This window comes from Gouania willdenowi, chromosome 18 (assembly GCF_900634775.1).
Source record: "Gouania willdenowi chromosome 18, fGouWil2.1, whole genome shotgun sequence".
Classification (NCBI taxonomy): Eukaryota; Metazoa; Chordata; class Actinopteri; order Blenniiformes; family Gobiesocidae; genus Gouania; species Gouania willdenowi.
This window is the reverse complement of record NC_041061.1, coordinates 17,178,399-17,203,945: the sequence shown is the minus strand read 5'-3', so window position 1 is coordinate 17,203,945 and position 25,547 is coordinate 17,178,399. Positions and strand designations below refer to the sequence as shown.

General features: G+C 38.8%; 3 protein-coding genes across 11 annotated transcripts in view; 1 reads left to right on the top strand and 2 right to left on the bottom strand.

Annotated features, from left to right (window-relative positions):
• The window catches only part of tdrd7b (tudor domain containing 7 b), a 29,234-nt gene extending 25,041 nt beyond the window's left edge, over window positions 1-4,193 (bottom strand). For all 3 annotated transcript variants that reach the window (XR_003676086.1, XR_003676087.1, XM_028474410.1), the window contains exons 1-2: window positions 4,003-4,193; window positions 128-307 (exon numbers count right to left, since the gene is read on the bottom strand). Coding sequence is in view for 1 of the 3 variants with exons in the window: in XM_028474410.1 (XP_028330211.1) it covers window positions 128-307 (180 nt within the window). In the remaining 2 variants the exon portion in view is untranslated. The remainder of the gene's footprint in view (window positions 1-127; window positions 308-4,002) is intronic.
• Window positions 4,194-5,680: 1,487 nt separating this feature from the next.
• LOC114480363 (dynactin subunit 1-like) lies at window positions 5,681-18,887 on the top strand. Of its 6 annotated transcripts, none has more exons than XM_028474455.1 (31): window positions 5,681-5,815; window positions 8,744-8,809; window positions 8,913-9,107; window positions 9,782-9,863; window positions 9,936-9,967; window positions 10,210-10,230; window positions 11,126-11,149; window positions 12,075-12,230; window positions 12,374-12,397; window positions 12,788-12,985; window positions 13,093-13,297; window positions 13,380-13,458; window positions 13,580-13,739; window positions 13,831-13,935; window positions 14,150-14,341; window positions 14,413-14,529; window positions 14,629-14,781; window positions 15,350-15,510; window positions 15,618-15,786; window positions 15,947-16,015; window positions 16,131-16,343; window positions 16,427-16,588; window positions 16,683-16,814; window positions 16,933-17,058; window positions 17,137-17,279; window positions 17,362-17,528; window positions 17,666-17,781; window positions 17,868-18,063; window positions 18,139-18,212; window positions 18,294-18,383; window positions 18,476-18,887. In XM_028474455.1, exons 2-31 carry the CDS (start codon window positions 8,768-8,770, stop codon window positions 18,611-18,613), a joined length of 3,741 nt encoding a protein of 1,246 aa, XP_028330256.1. In that variant the 5' UTR covers window positions 5,681-5,815; window positions 8,744-8,767; the 3' UTR covers window positions 18,614-18,887. The 6 variants fall into 6 exon arrangements, with proteins under 6 accessions (XP_028330256.1, XP_028330258.1, XP_028330257.1 ...); XM_028474460.1 differs by lacking the exon at window positions 5,681-5,815 and adding an exon at window positions 11,763-11,849 and having other exon boundaries at window positions 8,747-8,809; XM_028474457.1 differs by lacking the exon at window positions 12,374-12,397.
• Window positions 18,888-19,286: 399 nt separating this feature from the next.
• On the bottom strand, window positions 19,287-25,421 carry fam113 (family with sequence similarity 113). Of its 2 annotated transcripts, none has more exons than XM_028474891.1 (9): window positions 25,255-25,421; window positions 24,959-25,040; window positions 23,697-23,776; window positions 23,380-23,612; window positions 23,118-23,268; window positions 20,879-21,125; window positions 20,698-20,754; window positions 19,850-20,053; window positions 19,287-19,695 (listed from the first exon to the last, which is right to left on the bottom strand). In XM_028474891.1, the coding sequence occupies exons 1-9, from the start codon at window positions 25,273-25,275 to the stop codon at window positions 19,550-19,552; spliced, it is 1,221 nt and encodes a 406-aa protein (XP_028330692.1). In that variant the 5' UTR covers window positions 25,276-25,421; the 3' UTR covers window positions 19,287-19,549. The 2 variants fall into 2 exon arrangements, with proteins under 2 accessions (XP_028330692.1, XP_028330693.1); XM_028474892.1 differs by having other exon boundaries at window positions 24,959-25,037.
• Window positions 25,422-25,547: the final 126 nt, after the last annotated feature.

Sequence of the window (25,547 nt, the reverse complement as noted above, 5' to 3'; positions counted from 1 at the left end):
AACAACATTACCATGTCCACTGTACAGCTACAGGCATAATTTAAAACACTTTTATGAAAAAAAGCATAAATAATTACAAAATGGGAAATTTAAGAGCACTGTGTGTTGCACTGTTGTTAATGAGCACCTCTCCTGAATGGCTGCGATCCACCGGCATTCCATCCAGGTGTTTGTGGCCCATCATGTGTGGTATCTGCTCTCCAGTCAGCTCCTTATAGTCCCTCTGCAGGTGTGACAGGGACATTCCACCGTGGTTGGCCTGAAGGATGACGCCCAGCATGTTCTTCACCACATCATTGTCAGCCATCTGAGATAAAAAAACAAAGATCTTTTATTTTCTGTCTGTTCTTTTTCTGAGTTTGGTTTGTGTTGCTGCATTAATTAAGGAAGCTGAAAAATAGAACGTAGCATAACCACCAGTTAACATAAGTTAACCAAGTTCTGGTGAATAAATTATGTTTTTTCCTTTGTTGTTGCCACAAACTGCTAACAGAGCATTTTGTGAGCTTTGAGCATAACATTCATGCTATTGTAATGGGGAGATATGTGGGCAGTGACAAAACAATCATCTTAAAATGGAGACATTTATTTTCAAATAAGCAGCATAATAAAGTCTTTAGTCCGGCCATTGTTACTACTATTACTATCAGTACAAATGTAATATTTTTGCTGGTGTTTATTTAATGTTTTTGTCTGTTAGCAGGATTACATCTAAAGTATTTAACAGATTTTGACAAAATGTTACCCAAAGGTAGACTTTGCTTACGCCATGGGAGATTCCCTTGAATGTTGGGAGGATTTACTATTTCTGGATCAATTTCAAAAATCGAAAATTTGCAATCTCATCATTGGCGGAATTTCAAACATTAATTTCTCGGTTTGTAATTGACCAATCTTTATGCATTTTTACACAGTTATGTCAAGTTTATTTCTCAGTTGCCCCACTGAGTTCCATCTGAATCGGATACAAACTGCACATTTCTTTATAATTTTTCAACATTTTTATTTTTTTTACAAAATAAAAATGGTGGTGCCTATAAATTTGGACCTACTATATCAGGTAGTATAATGGGGATGGAAATTTCTTACAAGCCTTCTAAGTTCTCTATCAGTGATCTTGATAACTGACAATATCTGGCCTATAGGATATATGGCGTTCTCTTGTTCTACTGTAATAATGTTGTTTGATCGTTCAGTTGAATGTGTCAACTGTGAATCTGAGTAAAACTGCTAACAGTTGAAAAGTGCACGTTAGGTTGATTACATCTTGAGTGAGTGTGTGATTGCAGTCAGCAATCTGTGTGTTAGCATTAAAACAAACAGGTTAGGGTTGAACCTGGTCAGGGATGTCTTGATTAACTTGCTCATAGAGGGTTTTCACGACGGGTCATCAACCCGGAAGTCGCCATTTTGGAGATAAGCAGCCGGTTTACAAACAGCACACAAACGAGCAAATCCCAAATTTTGAGAGGAAATGGTGAACTATTGCCGTGTTTTTGGCTGTACTAATCGGTCAGACTGTGAAAAACGTGGAGTTTTATAGACTGCCATAAGTTATAACAGATCAGGGAAAAACAATGTCTGCATTTTATAGTCAGTAGTTCTACATCAGGAGAGCAGTGACATGAGACGAGCTCACCATTGTTGCACCAGTTGTTATTGGTTTATATGCAAACACCGCTGCCCTCATCTCCCGTCTTGCATTTAAATCCAGCTTCAGGTAGACCAGTTTGGTTCTCCAGGGAGCAGACATTAGAACGTAGGATGGAAGGAAATAGTGTTCTCTGAGGATTAGATTTTAGCTTGGTTGCTAGCCCCACTCCTGCATCTGATCACACCGCTTACGTCTCCTCCGCTGGCAGACACGCTGGTACAAGTTTCCGCTACTTTGTAGGCCGCTGGATGTAGCCGGTGTAGCAATCCCAGGTTCGAGGTCCAGAGTAGTCGCATCTAAAGGACTATAACTGTTTGGTTTGCCGAAATCTAAGATTGCCAGGCAGTCGTATACTATTTTAGAGTAACTACGCTGCAGGTTCACTGTGACATTATTGCTTTGCTTGGCTTGGCAAAATCCAGGTAGTTGAAGATATCAGGATACATAATAGACGCAAGACTCTCCGGGTTGTCATTGATCCAAGACGAGGAAGCCGATTCGTATGGATCTGCACCACCAATAAACCATATTTTTTTTCCAAATATCGTGCCCTTTTGTGCAGACCAAGTCCTTCCCTGTATGCCTTTGCATCTATAATGTATTTTGAGAAGCTTTTCTGTGATTTATCCATCACAGAGTGAGCCTCCAACATGTAGTGTCAACATCTGCTTACCTCCAACATGGCCACGCATCCGGGTTACCTGGGGTTTCCACTGCATACGTCTCCGCTGCGCCACGGCACCGATCAGGTATTTCACCGCTGTCCGGTAATTCACACCGGTTGCGTTTTGAGTGCGCCGCGGTGCACTCCGGTTGAACGAGTGTGACGTCACGAGACAGAGCAGTTCTCACAATATTTATATAATCGCGCGAGAACACGGTTAAATGTATGTGTTATAAACACAACAATAAACATGTCAGTATTCCTAACAAAGGAGAACAAGAAGGTTGGACTCTGGAAACGTTATAGACACATTTTTTAGCAACAGCCGACAGAGAAGAGATAAAACTGCACCAGTAAAACATGAACTACATCAAAGTTACTGCACTTTCCAGTACAGTGACAGTATGAGAGGAATCAATATAGTGGATGTGAAATTGTTTTTACACATTATGACGTTTTGGTGATGTATTTACTTGAAATATAATCTGAAGTGTTTTATTTTGAAAAGGAACCCGATATTTTATTGCGGAGTATGTGCTTAATTTCCTGTTTAGCTTCATTTGTTCTGTGCTGATTGATGCGTCGTGCTCCGGTATCCGCCAGAAATACTGCTTAGAAAGTGACATTGGTGAAAACCCTCTATAGTGGAGGATGACATTCATTTGGAATAATTTCCTTGAAAGCCTTAAATTATTTTCTCCTCAAAATTACACATTTTTTTAATTCTAAAAGTTACTTTTGTTCATCAAGTATGAAAAATAATAATTCATTGTACCATCTTGTATTGTGTGTCACATACCTTAAGCCTAACAGTAACAAAACAAGTGAAAATTCAACACTTTAAAAACAAGATTCATGATAATTAAATAAACACACCAGGAATATGAAGAAATATTTTGATTATTAATAGTCAGGTGATACTTTGTAGACTTGATGACACACCCTCAGTAAGCAGCATCGGCCTCAGTTTAAACTACATGAATCGATAATCGAAACTCACTCAAAGTGAAACATTTAGGCCTTTTTGTTTATTTCTACTTATAGAAAAGCGTTCATTAGCAATGGTATTGCTTCTAAAGACTCCAACCAATACAGTTTATCTGCTTTATATAATGATTAATATTGTGTTTGTGCCAAATAATTCAAACTCAGTCTACCTCCAGCTGATATGGTAACTTTTTATTCAGCAGAATGAAAACAGAAACTGTGAGTGACGTAACGTGTCACACTTTTGCCACCACACCCTCCATCCACAACAATCTTTGCTTTAACTTCATACGTTTAATATCAATATAATAAATATGCCCTTAAATTGCAGCGGTAGATTAACAACATCGGTAAACCGTTTAAAATCCAACGTGTAGTAAGATTAAACAAGGAATATCGCACGCGACAGCGAGCTAGAGCCTGCAGCATACGGAAGAGGTTCTGTCAAGTTAGCAACAAAGTGTCTAACTAGGGACTGAGTTCTGGCTTAAAAAATAAAAGAATAAGACATGTTAACTACGGTATGCGCTTTACTTTTGAAAGTAACTGCCGGAAACACAAAGTATTGCGGTCGCGTGCTTGGCAAGTGTTTAGTCATCCCGGTGGGGAACGTGAGAACAGACAGAGCCGGTAAACTTTGACAACGTTTAAAAACTCTACGTAGAACATATAATGAGATAATAACGAGAGGTTCTACCTTTGTTAGAGGGAGTGAGGTGGACACAGCCGGACCCGGTGCTGTCTGTGGGCGGACTACCGTCACGGTGTCGGTCGGTGTTGAGCAGCTCCGGTGCGACTGACAGCAAAACCAGACTAGACGCAGCTTCTCCGCCTCCTCATTGGTCGGTTAGCTCCGGTTTATCTCGTGTCAGGGCGACATCAGCAGGGCCCTCACTACGGGACAGGGGCCAGACCCTTTCAAACACATTAAACATGAATCTAAAATTAAAAATTACAAACTCAGTTTAACAGCAGTAGCATATGGAAGCCCAAAGAAATCATAATTAAATAAATAAAAACATTTTGAAATAAATACCATTTTGATAAATAACAGACAAATAAATAATATGGCCATTAAATTGTTAAATAAGGTAATATTATTATGAAATACGTTTTATTATAAAGACCATTGTGGAAATAATGTCCTTTTCCACAATGGCCTGTCTGTTATTTATCAAAATGGCATTTATTTCAAAATGTTGTTTTTATTTAATTAATTATGACTCTTTTGGGCTTCCATAGTAGCAAGAGATTTACAATTTATTATTGAAAGTCAGAAATTTTAGGGGGCGTCATCATCAGACTGTGTCTCAAAGGTAAATGATGGAGATATTAATATAGTTAAAATAATTAACATCCACACAAATTTTAAAACGTTTAAGAGTAATGAAACAATATAACCTATTTAATCAGTATTAAAACCAAAATATAGCATATAGTAAAAAACAAAAACATCAACAACATTCACAACGAATAGCATTCCAACAAATAAAATAAAATGTTTAGGGATAAAGAAGCGAAATAACGGTAATAAATCAATATGTAATACAAAACAATTTAGTAAAACATATGAAACAATTACATAGGTTAATTAAAAAAAAATATCCTTTAATAATCTCCGTAGTAAAATATTAATAACTATATTATTTACATTACCACATGAATCTTACTTTGTAATAGCATGAGTGTGCTAGACAATTTGCTAACAACCACATGTTCTATTTGGTTTGATTTTGGTAGAGCAATAATTTCTGATGTATGATCATGATTGCTGCCATCATGCTCTCCTATTGTACATTTTATTAGTTTTATTTAATATTTGTACTAGTTTATTGTGTTTATTTTTTATACCTGTACTCTTGCAACACCAGAATTGTCCTTTAATTTCGTTGTACATTGTGTATGAAGACAATAAATCCTTCTATTCTATTCTAAACAAGGCAAATTTTGCTGTACAGCACATTTCCGAGTCAGTTATGTAGCAGCCATGAGATTAATGTTAAATTACACTGATTTAATAGACTTCACAGCTCTGTACAATTCTTGCAGTTAATCTCAGATAGGAAGTGCATAAAATGTTGTTAATTCCTTTTTATTAAAATATCTACAAGTACTTTTGTTTGAAATGTCCTTGTACAAAGAGACTTCTGCTTATAACTATCCTAAAATAGGCATAATATAACGCTGAGTGTAAATTAGGTGACTTCAGTCAATATTAGTATTCCCTTAATGCTTTCCTACGATTGTACTCTTATTTATCTGGTTTTGTTATTTGTGTAATGTGTAAATTAAATATACATGGAGCATTTGTTAAAATAGTAGAAACACGTGCAGCCACAGGGGGGCGCTCGTACCCATTTGTATACCGGAAACTGTATAAATACAGACAGGAAGTGGACCGGATATTCCAGCAGGACGTCCAAACTAATCCAAACATTATTAGAGGATCTTTGTTTACATGAAGACAATAATCTGCTGCGTTTAAAGACAGGAATCCTATTGTAGTACAGGTGAGAAACCTACAGCGAGCTTAGCACTGTTGTCTTTTCCCACTAAACATTAGCTCAGTTAATGTTTTTAACCAAGCGGAAGGAAGGTATATTTATTCACCATATGTTTAGCTAACGTTAATAATGTGTGACGAGGAGCTGGTTAATGCGGTACGTGTGTTGTTCTGTTTCCATTTGCAGCAGTCGGTGTTAGCTCGCAGATGTCCAAATATAAGTAAACCGTTGTTCAACTTAAAATAGCCTCTGATCTGTCAATTATGTTAAGGTACGAACTAATGTTTGCCTCCGATTTACCTGTACTACTACTTACCAATCATGTATAATGAAACGACAAAATGCAAAGTTGCACCACCCTAAACAGTGCACTGTACACCAGCAATGACTTTAATTGTTTGGTTTCAAGCTTTGAATACTTTTGTATACGTGAATACGTGTCAAAATAGAGTTTGTGTGTGTGTGTGTGTGTGTGTGTATATATATGTATACACTCACACACACACTAGCTCAGTGTATGTTTTGGTCAACAAAAAGTGGTTATTTGATTTTCATTCTAATATTCAAAAGTCAAAATTGAAAATCAAGACATTCTTCTTCACAAGGGTGAAGAAGAATAAACTATACCGATTTCCTTATTCAGTTTTGGTAACACTTTATTTGAAGTTGTATACATATGTATTACATAAGACTGACATTACATTGTCATTATCTGTCATTAGCATGAATAAGACCCCCCCCCCCCACTAGATCCCTCAACTTAACCCCAAAAAATGCCCACATCTCTGAAGTTGTAATTTAGCAAAACAACACTTAATGACAGCCTTCAAGACACGTTATTTATGCTAATGACAGCGTAATGTTAGCCTTATGTATAAAACTTCAAGTAAAGTGTTTACCTTCTTTTCTAAAATAAAAAAATGTGAAATGTTAGAAGACAAAAACTTAGGAAGTTGCCGTTTGAGGACGGTGCCATCACTGTGTTTCTGGCAAAACCACCAAAATCTGACTTCTACTACCTGTGGTTTTCCTAGCCTGAGATAAAATGTCTTTGGAACCTTACTCTGATGTGATTTTTGATATGGCCAAACAAGGCTTGTCTTCAGCAAGAATCGCTGCATGCATATCACACCAAAGTGGGGGTGGAAGAGGTCCTTTTTCTTTTTATTGTTTTGAAAAACAACATACTGATCCAAGTCCATCAAGTTCAACTTCTAATACACAGCAAGACCAAAATAATTTTTCTCTCCCACAAAGCATCGTCCTCAAACACATTCTTCGTTTGAAAATGGCAACTTCCGATCACACAATGTTTTTCTTGTTTCTTCGATTCTGTCTTCTAACATTTTATTTTTCGTTTGGAGAAACAAAAAATTAAAATCTACCAATTTTTAAAGTTTTGCTGATCCCTTTTTGATCCTTGAATTTCAATCTTAATTTTTGAATTTTAAAATGTAAATTAAATAACCCTTTTTTAACATCCTCTTCTGAACAGAAAATCCATGGACCAAAACATCCAGAACGTCAAATAAACCCCCAATGCCTTATGAGAATGTATACATTGGTTTAGTGGTAGGGATGCTGCCTCTGGGGGGCAACTGTAGCTACAGATGTAACTTACCTTGCCCAGCTTGACTGTAGTGATAATGAGTATTAGTTTCTAGGGAAGCACTTTGGATATCTAGTTTTTCAATTGTTGTGGTAAACCATAACCAATCTACTTGTCTGATGGTCTCATTCTAGCTGTAGTGGTTTAGCCTTTTGTTAACAACATCCGTCCTCTTTTAGTACAATTCCTCTGTCACTTCCTGTACCGCAGGAAAGGTCCCGCCCTCAAATTCTTGCTTTCTTTAAGAACAGAGGAAGGGATGTGATGGTAGAGAAATTGCGGTATTTCTTGATCACTCTTCTTGACTAGGGACACATTTATTAAATTGTAATCATGGCTTTAAACAGAAGACATTCCTATACCCCCAGGGTAAGTAACATATTTTCTTACAGTACGGCATTTTATCTAATTATGCGATTAATGTGTAGACATTCATTTAGTTCTTAGACATTTTGTTGGCTATGGATTTTGAAAACATAATTTAGTTCAAGGGAAATATATTATTAAATGAGAAAATGTTTTTTAATCCTTTAACATGTAAATGACTACATAAAAACCTTAAACTTGTATATTTAATCCATTAAAGTAAAATTTTGTGTATCTTACCTTCAATTTGATGTTGGATTTAGTTTTTTAAGCCATGTTTGCACACAAAAAAGAAGCATTGATCCAGTGTCATACAAGCAAGGAAAAATCATGCAAAATGACCTAAATCCTGTGTTGGATAAGCAGTAGCACAGATATGAGGATCCTTCTACATCTGCCCTCTGGTTTAAAAGTTTGAGGAAGCATGAATTCACATGTTTTTAAATGGAAAAAAGACCTAATTCTGTTAATCCCAGTTTTGTTCTGAAAGACCACCTTTGTGTGAGATAATGGTCTGTTTTTCAGCCTCGTTTGTGGTTCAGGACATATGACTAGGCAGCAGAGTGTGGTTACATGCTCTGCAGCCTCAGGATTTGCTTGTTACTGACTAAAAAACACTGCTCTCAATGGGCACTATTGTTACAAATAGGAGTTGACTTTGTTCAGTCATATGATATTGGATTGAAAATGTTTTAGATTTGTTTTCCTATTAGAACTTTAATATGTAAAGATAAAAATGCAATTGAAATGTACATTTAAAATAATATATTCCTTGTCTTAATTATTCCAGCAAGTTTATTTTGTCTACTTTTTTTTTTTTTTTTTTAAATAATGTTAAGGAACAGGAGATCAAATTTCCTGAAAAAAAGGTGTCTGAATAAATGAAACCTGAGCATATTATTGCTTGTCTCAGTCCCTTGTTATGCTTTCTCACCATTTGCTTTCCCTGTATCCTCCAGCTGACCAGCCCACTAATCAGCAAAATGAGCAGTACAGGTTCAATAGAAAGTGGAAGACCTCCAAAGGTAGGTGTCTTATCTAGTTGGGGAAAATAAAGAATTTAAATGTATTCAAGTGAGAAATACAATTAAACAACCCTTAATGACTCACTGTCTCTAATGTCCATAGATTGGATCCACAGTAGAGGTGACGGGGAAAGGTCAGCGTGGTACTGTGGCTTACATCGGCGCCACCCTTTTTGCTTCTGGAAAATGGATTGGTGTCATTCTGGAGGAGCCCAAAGGCAAGAATGATGGCACCGTGCAAGGAAAACGCTACTTCACCTGCGAGGAGAATCATGGGATATTTGTCAGGCAGTCCCAGGTTAGTGTTGGTTAAAGCAGAACTAAGTAACTTTTTCACCTTAATAAATCCTCCTCGTAAGTCCCTCTGAGGGTAATACAAGTGTTTATGGGGTGATTGGGGGGTCTTTCTTCCCCCCCGCTGTCTCTGGCCAGAAAACAGCAGTCTCGCAGCTCTGTTCTAGTTCTTGCGACAACGCGTACTGCTTTTACGACAGCCCAATACGCACTAAAGGTGCATTCACCTCGAACGCGACTGTGGCGACTGCAGTCACTTCAATCACCCGTGATGAGTCGCTTGAACACAGTGATGCTTTTTGGTCACTTCATCGCTCCAGCAACGTTATTGCCAGGGAGTGCGAGTAGCAGAGCGACAACTGAGTTACTAAAGGATGAGTTCACTCAGAATGTAGGCTTATTCAAGATGAACCACTTTAATTTTGCACCAGTACATTTAGGAAACCTCCCGCTGCCCGTCTCACTGAAGCGGGAGAGAGGAGCTGCTGCCTCGGGGGTGCGACGTTTTTACGACAGTGACATAACCAAAAGGGACCTTTAGGGGTAGCGCTAAGCACAAGTTACTTAGTTCTGCTTTAAGCGGAGGGTCAGTGGATTACCAGCAAGTGTGCCATAACATCTGTATTTTGAAAAAATGTGTTTCTAAATTAATTGTATTTATTGCCACAATACGTATAGCTTCAGGTGGTGGATGAAGGCCCGAGTGCCAGCTCACCAGATACTCCGGATTCTGGCCCAGCCAAGACTCTCAGGCAAAAAGGTATGAAAGAAAGAGCATGCTAAACGCTATTGTTCAGGGCTTTTAAGATTTTTCTTTACTTGTTTTGAACAGACATTCCAGAGACTCCCAGATCAACCAAGCAGGTAAAATGACACCAACTGTTCATTGTTTTTACTTAAAATCCTTTTTACAAGCCAGGCTCATGGGTTTAGATGAGGTAAATGTTTTGTGCTAAATTAACTTACAACCACTTGTAGGTTTTTTTCTTCTGCAGTGTGATTCTGGTTCTAAATGTTCTCTTGATTTGATGGTTGAGAACATAATCTGGTTTTGTTTTGACTCAGCTTTTGGGTTCACTTCTCAATTTCTGAACGTCTTTTTGCAGACATCAGCGAACATAAAGAAGGTAGAAATATTTACATTAAGCACATCTGCTTCTCCATGAAAGTCACCCGTGGCATTTCACCTGTTACTCTTAAGTTCTCATTTGCACTGGACACAAATCAATAACGTAACATGAATGTTCATCCTTTTCACACAGTCTACTGCCTTTTTTAAAAAAAAAAAAAAAAAGATTTAAATATATTCTTTATCAGTTTTAACATGGTTAAAGTTATTTTAGCAGAGGTTTTCAACTTGTGGATTGTGACCCAAAAGTAGGTTAAAGGCAGTTCTTCTTGTGTGTGTTTTTTTTTTTTTTTTTGTTAAAGTGGTTCCAGGGATTTTGCCAGGCAAAAAGAGATTTTACGCTTTTATTTTAAAAGTAATTTCATTTTAGCATCAAATTCCTTTAAAGTGCAATATTTCTCATTTTAGCTAAGTCTTCTAGACATTGGTTATCATAAAATATTTTTGTTGCTGTCCTGTTATATCAGGTTCAAACTGCTTATCCTTTTAATTAAATACATTTGAGAAATACTTCCCACAGCCTGTAATCCAGGGCTAATGACGGGTCCCACAGCCAGTCAGGTTGAAAACCACTGTTAGGAAGTATATTTCAATCCTCAGGTGTTCACAACTACCATAAGTAACATTTATTTTTATTTTGTTGCACGGGTTTACATTTTATTCTTCTCACATGCCTTTGGTCACCATCAACATTGAAACAGTGCTTTATATTTATAATCAGTCGATTAAAACTAACAATACTTTTATAATACAGTATGTGCTGCTAATCTCTTATCCTGCATCACCGCTGGCTGTGTGTGGGCATTCCTGTGTGTGTGTGTGTGTCTGTGTGTGCGCGCGCACCTGTGTGTGTCCATCCTTCCCTTTGCAACTCAACTCCTCCTGTCCTCCAGCCCTCTGCTCGCCGCTCTGGAAAGGTGAGCTCGTCTGCAATTAGAGAACATCCAGGGTATCAACACAAAATTTTACTTTTGGCTTGGTTGTGCAACAGTTTGCTTTAAATTCAGATTTTTTTGTATTTCTACACACAATTTAAACAAATAGAATTTTTTTTCTCAAAGCATAAGTGTTAAAGGGAAATAATTATAAACAAGTCTGTATATACTTGTGTATGTTGACAGATTAATGTATAGTGGAATGCATGAATTGTATAATTATGTCTCCTTTTATAGCGTAAATAAGTGTATAAGAAGATTAACGTATAGAAATTAAGTACAGTACTAGATATTACAAGGGGTAGGATCATAAGTTTACACTTCTTCCTACTTGTTTTCAAACATGTACAGACTTCACTTGCAGGATTTAGTAACCAATTATTCTTTCTTTGATTTGTTTGATTTTTGATTATTATTTTTTTCTCATTGTGGTAAATGCACTGCTGTTTGTGTCCATGTTTGAAATGAAAATTTTTAAGTAAGAAATCACGTTTTTGTATCTAGCGTAATTTAAGCACAGCAACAGGTATTGGTTTGTATATTGTGAAGCATTTGGTGTGCTAACCCAGTTCCTACTGTGATCACATCATGGCAGTGGAACACGCCATGTCGCCTCACACCAGCTACCTCCTTACCTTCCCTTTTGGTACGACCCCCTCGACGCTCCAATATGTCGCTCTTGGTATGATGTGTTAAAAAAGAGACTCTCTGTAACCTCACTGGAAAGGGTGCAAAAAAAAAAAAAAAAAAAAAAAAAAAAAACAGTTTAACTTGTCGTCAAAGTGCACTGGTGTCTGTATAATAATCTGTGTAAGTTTTGGGGAATTTCTGCTCATAAATGGTTGGCAGAAGAAACAAATAAAAAAAAAAAAAAAAAAACCTCTTTCTACCCTGCTTTTGTGTACAGGGGTCTCGTGAGAGTCTGTCTACATCTCTTTCTGGTGATGTCAGCGAGGTGGGCCTGTCTATGCAGCAGGGTGCATTGGCAGCCCCAGTTGTGCCTCAGCCCAGCAGCTCATCTGCTGCTGCTGCCGCTTCCACAGTCCCAGCCACTCCAAGCAAAGTAGGTCACATTTTGAACAGATCTTTCTGGAGTTGGAGAGAAAAACACAAAAAAAAAAATGTGTTTTCATTTTATCATTCCACCCACTTCATCCATGTCTTTTCTGTTGTTCCGTTTTATCCATGTTGATATCCATTGACCAGGTGGATCCGCTCATAGCTAAGCAGGTAGAGTGTCACAACGGCTCTATGCATGTTGATCATACAGGGCACGAGTTCACTAACAAGATTGTTTTAGTGGCTGTCATAAATCTTCACTCTCAGTTTAATGAAGATGACGCATGGAGTGATATTTGTAACTGTTAAAATACTCACTGTTGTCTTTTCTTTTGTGGAAATGGGTTAATCTCCCCAAGCTGTTCTTCAATGTTTTTGTTGAGGCTATGTTCTTACAAATTGGTTTGGGGCTTTTGACAACACAATCTTTGGTTGGAGTTTTTCTTGTGAAACATCATCTAAATATGAAGTCTCAATGAATGAGTCAACTCTAAAATAATGAGCATGTTCTGTCATCATCTAACCCTTTTCTTTTATCAAACTTCTTTCTTTCTTTCAAAGGAGGAGGAAACTATGCGAGCTCAAGTTAAGGATCTTGAGGAGAAGCTGGAGACGTTAAAGATGAAGAGGACGGAGGATAAGGCTAAGTTGAAGGAGCTGGAAAAGCACAAGATCCAGTTGGAGCAGCTCCAGGAATGGAGGACTAAAATGCAGGAGCAACAGACTGAGCTACAGAAGCAGCTCAAAGAGGCCAAGAAGGTAGTGGAAGGGATTTTTTTATGTTGCAAAAAAAGATTCTCAGGATTCTCCAAATATATAAGGTATATAAACTTATTTATCATGGTTGTCTTCTCTCCCCTTTGCAGGAGGCTCGGGACGCTCATGAGGCCAAGGACCGGTACATGGAGGAGATGGCGGACACAGCAGATGCCATAGAAATGGCCACACTGGACAAAGAAATGGCTGAAGAGCGAGCGGAGTCCCTGCAGGTCGAGGTGGATTCTCTGAAAGAGAGAGTGGAGGAGCTGTCCATGGACCTGGAGATCCTGAGGCATGAGATTTCAGAGAAAGGTGACATTTCTGCATTTCTTCTGTTACTTCTAATCGTTTTCTTGTCCCGATGCTTTTCAACTTATCCATTCCCGTCATGCAGGCTCAGATGGAGCTGCCTCCAGTTACCATGTGAAACAGCTGGAGGAGCAGAATGGCAGACTGAAGGAGGCTTTGGTCAGGTAAGCCAAGTATTATCACAAAGATTTGCCAAAAAGCGTGAAAAAAAAGGGTTTTGGCCGAACATTCGACCGGAGTAGAAAGTACAAAGGTAATAAGTTGCTTCTCCACATTTCTCTTAAGGATGCGTGATCTGTCAGCCTCAGAGAAGCTGGAACACGTGAAGCTGCAGAAGCAGATGGAGAAGAAGAACACTGAACTGGAAACTCTCAGGAGTCAGAAAGAAAAACTACAGGCGGAAGTGAAGCAGGGCGAGGTTACAATTGATGAGCTGAAGGAGCAGGTAATAAGATGAAAGAACATTTTAGACGTGCTTTAAAACATTACAGTAGTGGTAGAGAGCAATCTTCATACATATTTGTGTTCATGTGCAGGTGGATGCAGCACTAGGGTCAGAGGAGATGGTTGAGACCCTGACGGAAAGGAACTTAGACCTGGAAGAGAAAGTCCGAGAGCTGCGAGAAACTGTGACCGATTTGGTGAGTTTGTTCTCTTCAGGCATATAAAAAGCACAATGCTCGATATGATTGCCATATGTTTTAGACTTTGTTAGCACAGGAGTAAATGATTACTTAAAAGGACCGTTGTCATAAGCCAAACAGAAATTCCTTTTTAAAATTATTTTCCTCGTAGGGATCCATTTTTCTATTTTCTTGCTGATTAGCCAGTCATTTGGGTGTTTTTCCCTAACAGGAAGCCATCAATGAGATGAATGATGAGCTCCAGGAGAACGCAAGAGAGACAGAAATGGAGCTGAGGGAGCAGATGGACCTGAGTGTCGCCAAAGTCCGAGAAGCTGAAAAAAGGGTTGAAGCTGCTCAGGAAACTGTGGCTGATTACCAGCAGACCATCAGTAAATACAGAGAGCTCACTGCATCGCTTCAGGTAGGTGGACATGAGTTGTCTGGCCAGCAGGACAAAGGAGCAGTGTTCACAATGTGTTTTTTGTGAATCAGGAGGCAAACAGGGAGCTGATCAGTCAACAGAACACTAATGCAGAACAAGGTCAGCAGCCACCTGCAGAGCTATTTGATTTCAAGATCAAGTTTGCAGAGACAAAGGCCTACGCTAAGGTAGGAAAGCTTCACAACAAAGCATTGGTTCACTAAATACTTCATCATTTCAAAGAATATCTGGTATTTTTTGTTTAACACAGTTTTTCTAATGTGCAGGCCATCGAGATGGAGCTGAGAAAGATGGAAGTGGCTCAGTCAAATCGACAGGTGTCCCTCCTCACCTCCTTTATGCCAGACTCCTTCCTCCGTCACGGTGGAGATCACGACTGTATCCTGGTCCTGCTGCTCATACCCAGGCTTATCTGCAAGGTATCAAATAGTACCAATATACCAGACATGGGCAACTGGCAGCCCGGTGGCCACATGCAGCCTTCGATCTAAACAAAAGCAAGAATGCATTGAAAAATATGAAGAATTACAACATTGCAGGAAAATACAGTAAAAGACAAGAAAAACACAGAAAATACTTTAAAAACACACAAAAGGACAACAACAATACACAAAATTACAGAAAATGACAAAAGAACACAAAAAATGACTCAGCAAACCCACAGTATTAACAAAAAATGCAAAATTACTACGTAAATACACAAAAGGACAACAGAAATGCACAAAATGCAATCATAACAAGCAAGACAACAGCAAATGTACACAGAAAGACAGAAAAACACACAAAACTACAATAAAAACCCTTTGTATCCTGTGTTGATGCTCACATTGGTCATTCTAAATGCTGACATGAATGTTGATATTGTGGCACCTCAAACAAACATTTTTGTGGCCCCCGCTGTGATAGAAGTTGCCCAACGCTTCACTATACTGATGACATTGTCCAGTTTGCTTTTACATCACTTTGCATATGTCTTTTTGCCTGCAGGCTGAGCTGATCAGTAAACAGGCCCAGGAGAAGTTTGACCTGAATGGGAACCTTGTCCAAGGTGCAGGACTCAGAGGACCTCCAGGAGAACAGCGCAGTTTTGCTGCAGGCTTGGTTTACTCCCTCAGCCTGCTGCAGGCCACCCTGCACAAATATGAACAGTAAGGGCAACATCATCACTTCCAATGTGTATTTTTACATATAAGAAGAATATATCTCATCTATTGTGTTCGTATGTTCTCGTCCCTCATCTGTTGTGATCCTTCAGGGCTTTGAGTAACTGTAGCGTTGAGGTGTTTAAGCGCATGGGCACGCTGTACTCTGAAATGAGCTTCCATGAGCGCTCCCTCGACTATTTCATCGACCTTCTGCACAAAGACCAGCTTGATGAGACTGTCCAGGTGGAACCGCTCACCAAAGCCATCAAATATTATCAGGTAACCCAGAAGTGTGGTTTTGGTGAGCTCAGTCTGTTAATTCAACCAAAATATACAACCTCTATTGTCGGTAATAAAGCAAGAAGATTCTTTTTTTAATCTGATAGGATTAAAATTCTAGCGGTGTTTTAGAATTTATGGCTTTTTTTTTTTTTCTTAGCAACTGTATAGTGTCCATCTGGCAGACCAAGCTGAAGACTGCATAGTGCAGCTTGCTGACCACATCAAGGTAAGTAACTTTGATTTCAAAATATTTAACATTAGTCAACCTTATTTCAACTGTGACACTGGAAAAAAAAAATAGTGACCATTCAAACCATTCTTACGAAAGTTCTTACCTTCAGTTTATCCAGAGTTCTCTGAATTGTATGGGAGTGGAGGTGGCTCGTTTGCGAGCGTTCCTGACAGCTGGACAGGAGAGCTCCAGCCTCACAGTGCTTCTGAAGGACTTGGACACCGCTTGCTCTGATATCAAGCAATTCTGTAAGAAAATCCGTCGTCGTATGCCAGGAACTGATGTTGCTGGAGTCCCTGCTGCGCTGAACTTTGGACCACCGGTACAAAGGATTTGGATATACTAAGTCATTAACATGTAATACCCACTGAAAGCCAGTTACATTTAGTGTTATGATTTTGGCAGGTGTCTGAAACGCTAACAGACTGCAGGCGACACTTGACTCGTGTGGTTGCAGTCCTCCAGGAAGTGGCTGCAGCTGGAGCTCAGATGCTGGCTCCACTGGGAGAACAGGAAGGTTTAAATGCTCTCAGACTGGAAGATATTGCCTGCAAGGCTGTGGAACAGGTAGAGCATTATACATTGTCTGTTTGCTCTGTTCCAAACTTATTAGGCACTCACCAAGCTTCCGGTTTTCTAATCTGTTGTCTTGATTTTGCAGGTGTATGGCACTGTTGGAGTGAATGGCCCAGAATTTCTGCGTCAGTCCTGTAGCTCCGTCATTGCTACGATGAACAAGATGGCCACAGCCATGCAAGAAGGAGAGTATGATGCTGAAAAGCCTCAGGGAAAGGTACTGAAACATTTTCTATCATCCAGAATACTGTATTACTTCTAGTAAAATGTATGTTTGTCTCACTTTTCGTCATATCAATGTTCATCTTATGGAAACTCACTATTTCTGTTCTCAGACTCCTCCTGTGGAAATGAGAGCCTCTACTGTCAGGGCTGAGATGACTGATGCTGAAGGTCTGGGAACCAAACTAGAGGACAGAGAAACTGTCATCAAGGAGCTTAAGAAGTCTCTCAAGATCAAGGTAGCAACCTAAAGATTGGCAAAAGGATTTGAAAAAAGAATGTGAGCAACAGATAAGAATGTTAAACCTTTTCAAAAGGGCGAGGAGTTGAGTGAGGCCAATGTCCGCCTCAGTCTGTTGGAGAAAAAACTTGACACCTCCACCAAAGATGCTGACGAACGAGTGGAAAAGATTCAGACCAGACTGGACGAAAACATTGCTGTGCTGAAGAAAAAAGAAAAGTAAGAATGATGATTCAGATGTAGGATCTTTTACGTGTTTTCTTCTGCCGCCACACTCGCCAAACTTGTTCCGCATCCTCAGGGAGTTTGAGGAGACGATGGACGCTCTGCAGGCTGATATTGACCAACTGGAAGCAGAGAAAGCTGAACTCAAACAACGCATCACCACTCAGTCAAAGATGACCATCGAGGGCTTGAGAGGCCAACCTGGCTCAGGAATTTCCGCCATGATACAGGGACCAGCAGGAGGTAAGTTACTCTGAAGTTATAGCAAATCAAATGTGTTTTTAGTCAACTATACAGAGCTTGAGTCTTTCAACTTGAAAAGGTTTGTAGTCTAGTTTCTAAAGCGGTTGTTCGTCAATAACAAATCGTTTTACATCTAGTCTCGCCATCCATTGGAGGAGCAATGCAGGTCGTGGATTCTCCTCTCCTCAGGCAGCAGGTTGAAGCCCAGAGACTTGGCCTGAAACACCTGAAGAATGAAAACAACAGGCTCAAGGTAACCTGGATTGTAGTCAAAAATAAAATCTGTTTCACTTGAGCCTTCAAAAGGTTTGAGATATTAAAACATCTTTCTTCTTCCAGGCAGAGAAGATGAGGGCTCAGCTGGCGTCTCTACCACCGCTCTGCCCTTCCAAACTCCCTCAAGTCGGTAAAAGTAGCTCACTGCCTCCAGGAGGACTCAACACGGGCATCTATCGCAGGACAGACCAGCTGCTGGCGACACTGCTCAAGCTGAGTGCAGAGGTTAAAGTGGTTGACGTCACTGGGAAGAAAACAGGTGTGTGCAAGTGTAATTTCAAGGAAGTTGCTCTTAACATTTAAGTGGAATTGTTCACGGTCCTTGTTTTTCTAGTGAGTGCCAGTGCCCAGTTGTTGGAGCAGACAGCCAGACTTCAGAGTCTCAGTGACGCTCTGGATAAGCTCAAGGTCACATTCAAACTCATGTCTTGGTAGATTGTTGTAAATGTGTCCAAAGTGAACTATTGACAGTTAAATTCTTCTGTTCAGGGAGAAGTGGCAGAACATGTGGTCTCCCATCAGCCTGGAGCAAAGGTAGCTTCAGACTTTGCAACATTTCCAGTCTCCTCCTTTGTTAAAGTAAGACTGCACAGACAATCATTTAACCATTACACTAGAATTCATTATGGTATTTTTTAACAGTTTTGGACTTTTTATTACCCGTTTTCTAGTCCAAGGAGGAGAAGCAGGGCAGCACAGTGTTGGTTGGACGCGTGGCCATCCCTTGCACCCAGGGTCATGAACAGGTCCACCGCCTGGTTCTGTCACAGCAGCAGCTACAACAAGTGCACCGTCTCCTCATGGTTTAACATGGTTTCAGTCATTCCAGCAGTCTATTTATCCACCTTTGCTTTTCACTCTACTCAGGAAATTATTTCCAGCAGGATTTTAGTAACGATACTGTTAAAAATTGATGTTTATTTTAAGGTACAAGTAAATGTTAGTTGTTTGGTCACCATGAAAACAGTGTGCACAGTTACAGTGAGCAGAATGATTTTTTTCTTTTTTTGCACCAAGTGATAGAATGTAGCTTTCCATCTTTTCTAATTTTAGAAAGATCAGACAATAAAATTAAGCATTTCACTCCAGTGTCACAAGTTGCATTATTGTATGATGGATTGCTAGGCTGTTGGCAATAGCTGAAATGCTAAGGTCAATAGATCTCATGTGAGAAGCACTAGTAGATTTATTGTTAAATTCAGTGTTTTTCTTCCAAATTGTAAGGAAAGATCAATACTCCACAGTACTCCTGATTATACAACTTAATCTCCAATGTATTATATTTCACTCTAAACTGAAAATGTAAATTTTGTTACATGACACTTGTTATAGGAACAAAATAAGACTATACATGTTATTGCATTGGACCAAGTATATTTTAAGAGTTAATGTAGTGTAGAATCTCACTTTAGCAAATGTATTTTTATTTACAACCAATTACATTTAAGAACAATCTCAAAACCAGACAAAAAAACCCTCCAACACTGTAAATGTCCTGCTTAATAGAACACATTGCTACAATAGTTTATATAGCCTCAATGTACAATAACTTTGAATAATCAAACCATGTAGATTACGTCTGTGCGTTTTCAACATGTAGGAGCTAACTTTAATCCCTTGTAATATGTACAGTGCAGTAGTAGTGAATATAAAAAAGCTAAAATCAGTCGTGTCGCTGAAAATCTGAAGAGCAAACACAAAAATCTACTGCTTTAAAACAAGAGGCATCTCCAGGAAACTGGGCTTCAGTAGTAACCATAACTGGAATAATGTCTGCGATTGTGAGTGTAAGGCTCGTAATGGTGCCTGTTGTGTCTAGTTCTCATCACACCATCATGATGACGCTGCTCCCATTGAGGCTCGAAGTGGTGTGGAGACCAGTAAGGGTAATCTGAGGAACAAAACACAAACTGTCTCAGGAGAAATTCTCAACACGTCTGCTGTTAAAAATGAAATTAAGACTTTCCACTATCTGTCAGGAAATACTGTCTCCTTGGCATTCAAAGTTACACTTTTGGCTGAGGTTAAAAAAAAAAAGTACTTACCTTCCCTAAACTCTCTCGTATCATGTTCATGTCTGTAATAGACATTTGGTGGATGCAGAGGCTGAAGTGGTGAGACCCATCTGTACGTTTGAGGAACATTCGTCCAAAAGACGCGTTTTTTCGGATTGTTCCAAGAGCTTGTGTAGTCTTGGTAAGGGGAATCATCTGAGGATGTTTGTTTGCGTTTCCTTTTTGGTTTAGACACTGTCATGGTCACAAAGTTAGGTCACAAACAGCTATACTAATTTCAAACATGTAAAATGATTTAAGAATAACAGTTTAATAAATGTAAAATGATGAATTACAATAGCAGAAACAGACCATTGATTTGATCCACAAACACTTAAACCTCTCAATTTACATGTTCAAAAAGGAGTAGGTACAAGTATTAATTTATTTAATCCTACCCTTTTAATAAAGTACATCTAATAATACAATTAATTACCCATATAACATTAAACAATCTACATTTTCACAAATAGGCCATAGCTAAACATTAAAACAGAAATAAAACAAAAAAACAACTGGTAATTTGTAAAGCCTCTTCATCCCTGTACCTTGTGAAAATAATTTGATACCCATTTGTAGTGTGTTCAACACGAAAAAAATTATACGGCTTAGTCATTGGGTGACTATTGTGCAGGTCCGTCCAAAAAGTGCAAAAAATGGATTCACGTGCAGTTCTTTGTACAATATTTACAGCTTTCTCAGTCTTTTTCCTGGAGTTGGTACCTGCCATGACTTTCACAAGGTACAGGGCGTGAGGCCTTTTTGCTTTGACTACATTTGCTTACCGATCTTGGAAATAAAATAATTAAAGACTGTATTCTGATCCAGTGATGTCTCACCTGCCAGTTCTGGATGCTTGTCAAAGGCTGCCTGCTTTCTAAAAAACTGGGTATCCTCTGCAAAGTAAAAAAACAAAAACAGAAGCTTAAAGGACACAGATGTTCAACAGTACACTGCCATTGTGAGTATTTATATTTCCTTTGATAGGAAGTGTATGTGTGGAAATGCAGCTGTTCTTACCAGCAGCAGTCTGTGAAGAGGTCAGCATGACACCCCAGGCTTCTGCAGCGTGCTGTAACAGAAGAGATGTTATTTTGCGGTGAACGACTGCGTCCCAGTGAACTCCATCCCTCATGCGGTGCTCCAGGGAGAAGCGAAACTGGAAGTGAAGATCCAACACATCCATCCCATACGCATCAGCCAGAGTCCCGCTGTAGAAATTGGCCTCGATTACATCGTAGCGCAGTTGGGAGGCCTTGTGCTCAACCTGTGGTGAGTGTACAACAGAAAGATCCAAAGTACTCAAGACAACTTTGTTGTATTTTGCGTTATATAAATAAAGTTGAATTGAATAATAAATGTTCTTAAAAGGCATTCAAATTAAGTGTTTAAACAAAAAAGATTTCTCACATTGTTGTCATCCACGAGTTAACAACCACAAAAAGTGAGTGAAGTTAAGTCTTGATTCTCGAACGCTCCCAAGCCAGATTTCTGAACTGCAGCCATCTTGGCTGTGACATCACAACAAAACTACTTATCAAAACACAGCCATGGATGCACAGAAAAGTGAAGAAAGAGAAATGATTTGACATTTCATGCTCGGATGTGAGTAAATCTGTGCACGACATTAACAATTTGCTTTATGGATTAATTCAGCCTTATCAATATTAACCCAATGAGTCACAAGGAAGTAAATAGAGGTGTGGAGGAAAAAAAATAAATCGATTTCACGATATTGCAATTTTTTGGCTGCCGATTTTAAATTGATTTTTTTTCCCCTTTAAATCAATTTTTTCAAAATATTTAATCAATATTTGTGTATTTGTGCAATATTTGAGTGGTGGTTACAATGCTTTCAATGTGTTGCAATGGTTATTTGATGCACTTGATTTTATAATGACAGTGTGTAATACCTCCAATATTTATGTATGCAGACATTTTAGTTTCATATAATCTGTTCAGATCAGTGTTTAAACTGATGCAGTACAGGATACATTATATTTTTTTCTTATTTTTGTGCATTGTCAGTAACTCAGGGTGCTCATTATGTTGTCATGGTTACTTTGAGACTTTTACACAGTAGTTTCAGTGAAAAGAAACTTGTTGCACTTCATTTTATGGTGACAGTGTGTAACACTGCATTTTCTTTTTTCAGTGAAAATATGTAAAAACACTAATAATAAATAGGATGTTTTGAAAGAAATAGTTTTGACTCAATTTGTCCTCTGAATAATCAATATCTTCTAATGAACATACACAGCAACTTGATTTTTCATCTCTAAGTTTAATTTTGATATTAACTGGGTAGAATATCGCAATAATATTGTATCGTGACCCAAGTGTTGCGATACGTATCGTATTGCTATAGTTTATATTAAAGCTATTTAGAACTCTGGCTTCAGTGGCTCTAAACCAGTGGGCTTTCAATCTTGTAGTCACCTGAAATTGGTTTAAAAAAAAAATGGATTAAAATTCTTCTATTTTTAAAATAGTTTGAATCAAAAAAAATTTCCAAATACACATCACACAATAAATATAAAATAACTGTATCAAGTACTTAAACTTTCTAAAATATAATGCAGTATAAAAATATCTGCGATGGCGCATTTGTCACTTTGTGCATTAATCCTGGCTGCTCTTTATTTGTAACACATTTTAATAAACATGACCATAAACTAATTCTACAACAATAAATGTTTCTAGGGTCACCGGACATTTGTTATATCAAAACGGAGGCACAACCCGGAAAAAGTTGTGCTCGAAACACAGACTTGGGTCACCAGAGACAACATTTTGTTGGACCACATAATCTGTCGCAACACCTGTTTATGACCAATTTTTTTGACAGATGTGGTAACGAACTTGGTCACTGACGTAATGTTGGCTCTGTGTAAATAAGGAAATTCCATTCGCAGAAGTCTTCTTACAGTTGAGCTGCTACACAGTATCGAGGCATCCTTTGAAAGTAAATTAATGTAATATTGATGATGCTATATACCTCTGTAGGGGTCGTCAGTGTGAGCTTTCAGCACTCATTCTTATTCAGAATAAATAACTGTTAGAATGCCATGATACATTTCAGCATGTTTGAGTTTTTAAAAAGAAAACATTATTTAATTTATACTGATAAAATTCCTTGTAATGGCCTCTTTTTGAATAGATTTATTTTCCTTCATTTATGAACTTGTGCTTGACAAAATACTGGTTTCTAAAATCTAACCAGATTAGGTTTGGCTTATTAAATGGTGGTGCACTGTACCTCAGGCACCAGGAACCCCCCTTTGATTTTTTCTCCTAAGGGCATGGTGAGGTTCCATATGATCAGGGTTTCCTGTGGCACGGCCTCCTTCAGCTCTCTAAAGAACCTGTTCAGGTTCTCCCTGTATTCACTTATCCACTTGTTGCAGTATCTTCAAAACACAAGGAAAAGCAATTAATAAATTAGTATGCATCATGAGCGCACTATGTGACAAAAAAAAGGCCGCCTAAACCACTACAGGGACTAGAAACCACCTGCTCACCTCGATATATCCCAAACGCAGGAGTTGACAATGATGCAGTCGGGTTTCAGTCCTTTGCGAATGTTATCCAGGATACTTTGCATGTAGTTGGAATAAATTCGCGTCACAAAGTAAAAGCGGACCAGGTGGTGGTCGGACTGGAACTGTCGGATCTCTCTGTAACCTGTTCCGTTGTTAAGTCCAGCCAGACAGCCTCCTTCCACCAGACAGTCCTGCTCAAAGCTAATCTCTCCCTGAGAAAAAAAGAACATTTGCAAGTGTTCAAACAGCAGAAACAAGCCAAAAGTGGAAGATAACTGGTAAATGTAAGTTTTTGCCTTGGTCCGGAGTTGACTGCGGTCCAGAAACTTCTCTTTTTGTAGCAGGAGAACTAGATCTTTGTATACTGCCCGCTGAACTGAGGGAGACAATAGATAATCCTCAGTAGGGATGTCTCGATACAACTTTTTCACTTCCGTTACATTACCTATATTGCAGCCTTGAGTATTGGCCGATACCGATACGATATCAGCATGAATCACACATACTTTCATTACATATTTTGTAGTGTGAAATGTTAGAAAAGGCTTGATCAAGTGATGTTACTAAAACAGAACAATAGTCAAGATTAAAGATTAAACCGGGGCTTTCGCCTTTAATTGGCCATGTAATGTTATTAAATTATTGGAATTTGTCCTCTGCATTTAACCCATCTCTGAGGATGCAGTGGGCAGCCATTTTGCGGCGTCTCGGGAGCAGCAGGGCTAAGGGACTTGCTCAACATCCCACAGTGATGGCCCAGGTGAGGCTTGAACCAGCAACCCTCCGATTACAAGCCCAGCGTCCTTAACCACTAGGCCACCACTTGAAGTTCACTGTCAGTATATGGTGGGAACAACTGAAGACGGGACAAATACAAACACTTCAGTCAGTCCGATAAAATCCAATATTCATTTTCTGGCTGATATCGGACCGGGACACCCCTAATCCTCAGTGCATTAAGAGTAAGAAAACAACTGTGTTCAGAAAGGATATTTACCAAAATCAATCAAAAACACTGAATTTCACTTTTGCTTAAATCTGGGTTAAAGCTTGAAATTGTTGAATGACAGAGCCTCATTTACTTTTTATTTTGGGATTGTTCTATGCATTTTAACTCTTGAGGACAATCACGGCAATAAAGCTGCACGTTTGACAATATATCTGATGTCTGCAGTCATTTTTATTCTGTAAATTTGATAAATTGATTATTTTTGCCCAGCCCTAACCCAAATAGTTGTTTTCAGCAGCATTAAAAAAAAAAAAAAAAAAAAAAAAAAAAAAAAAAAAGGGTTTGGGGGTTTAGTGGCTTTTTAAGAAACAAGTATTGACAGAAAATGTGCAAAAACATTAGTTTTGGTCGAAAGTTTAAGTCCTGCCCTCTATCAGTAATATTTCAGTATGTCTTTGACTAAAAATCATTTCCAACCAGCTGTGAAAATATCACTTTATCATCTGCAACACTGTGTAGAGCCGAAATGACTAGATTAACGCACATTTGATGCAATTTTTGTCATTCATAAAGAAGCACATGTTCAAGGGGTTTAGTGGATGTACTCACTGGAGTCTCCCAGCACCAGGATGAACTTGTTGTGGAGCAACAGGCTGGTCTGCTGGTGACTCACTCTCTTCTTCATCTCCTTCTGTCAAAAGCACAGCATAGAACTTTTAAAATAATAAAGTACGTTTGCCTAATGTAGACGTTTAAAAAAAAAAAACCATCGATGTATGTGCACTTAGGCTTTAGTTAGTGGTGATTTACTAAGCTAATAAAGCGCTGTAATCGCAAATCTCCCGCCCACTCGGTGTATATACTTAGTTTAGTTTGACCACATTTAATGAACAATATGCCGTTACCTTGTCTACGCAGCTGCTCATTTCTTTGTCCAAAAGCTCATCCACAGTCAGAATGTAAGGTGTAAAATATCACTGACACGTTTAACCGCCACCACCCGCAAAAAAACAAAATAAGACCTGAACGCAGCGCGCTCAAAACACCCAGGTGGACCTCATTTGAAGACGCCTTCAAGGACCGTCGGAATAATTTTGTCCATGTGACCTCTGACCTTTGACACATTTTTATTCAGAATGAATAAGTGTTTGACATGAGCGTTTTTAAGAGCAACGATACATTTCAGCAAGTTCTTGAG

What these genes read in the sequence shown, in the direction of transcription:
- LOC114480363 (XM_028474460.1), top strand. Translation starts at nt 8,768, where the DNA reads ATGAGCAGTACAGGTTCAATAGAAAGTGGAAGACCTCCAAAG. An exon ending in TCCCAGCCACTCCAAGCAAA is followed by an intron (nt 12,231 to 12,373) that starts GTAGGTCACATT and finishes TCCATTGACCAG; the next exon opens with GTGGATCCGCTCATAGCTAA. An exon ending in AGCTCACTGCATCGCTTCAG is followed by an intron (nt 14,342 to 14,412) that starts GTAGGTGGACAT and finishes TTTGTGAATCAG; the next exon opens with GAGGCAAACAGGGAGCTGAT.
- fam113 (XM_028474891.1), bottom strand. Translation starts at nt 25,275, where the DNA reads ATGAGCAGCTGCGTAGACAAG. An exon ending in GGGGGTTCCTGGTGCCTGAG is followed by an intron (nt 21,126 to 23,117) that starts GTACAGTGCACC and finishes CACTCACCACAG; the next exon opens with GTTGAGCACAAGGCCTCCCA. An exon ending in TACGAGAGAGTTTAGGGAAG is followed by an intron (nt 19,696 to 19,849) that starts GTAAGTACTTTT and finishes TTTGTTCCTCAG; the next exon opens with ATTACCCTTACTGGTCTCCA.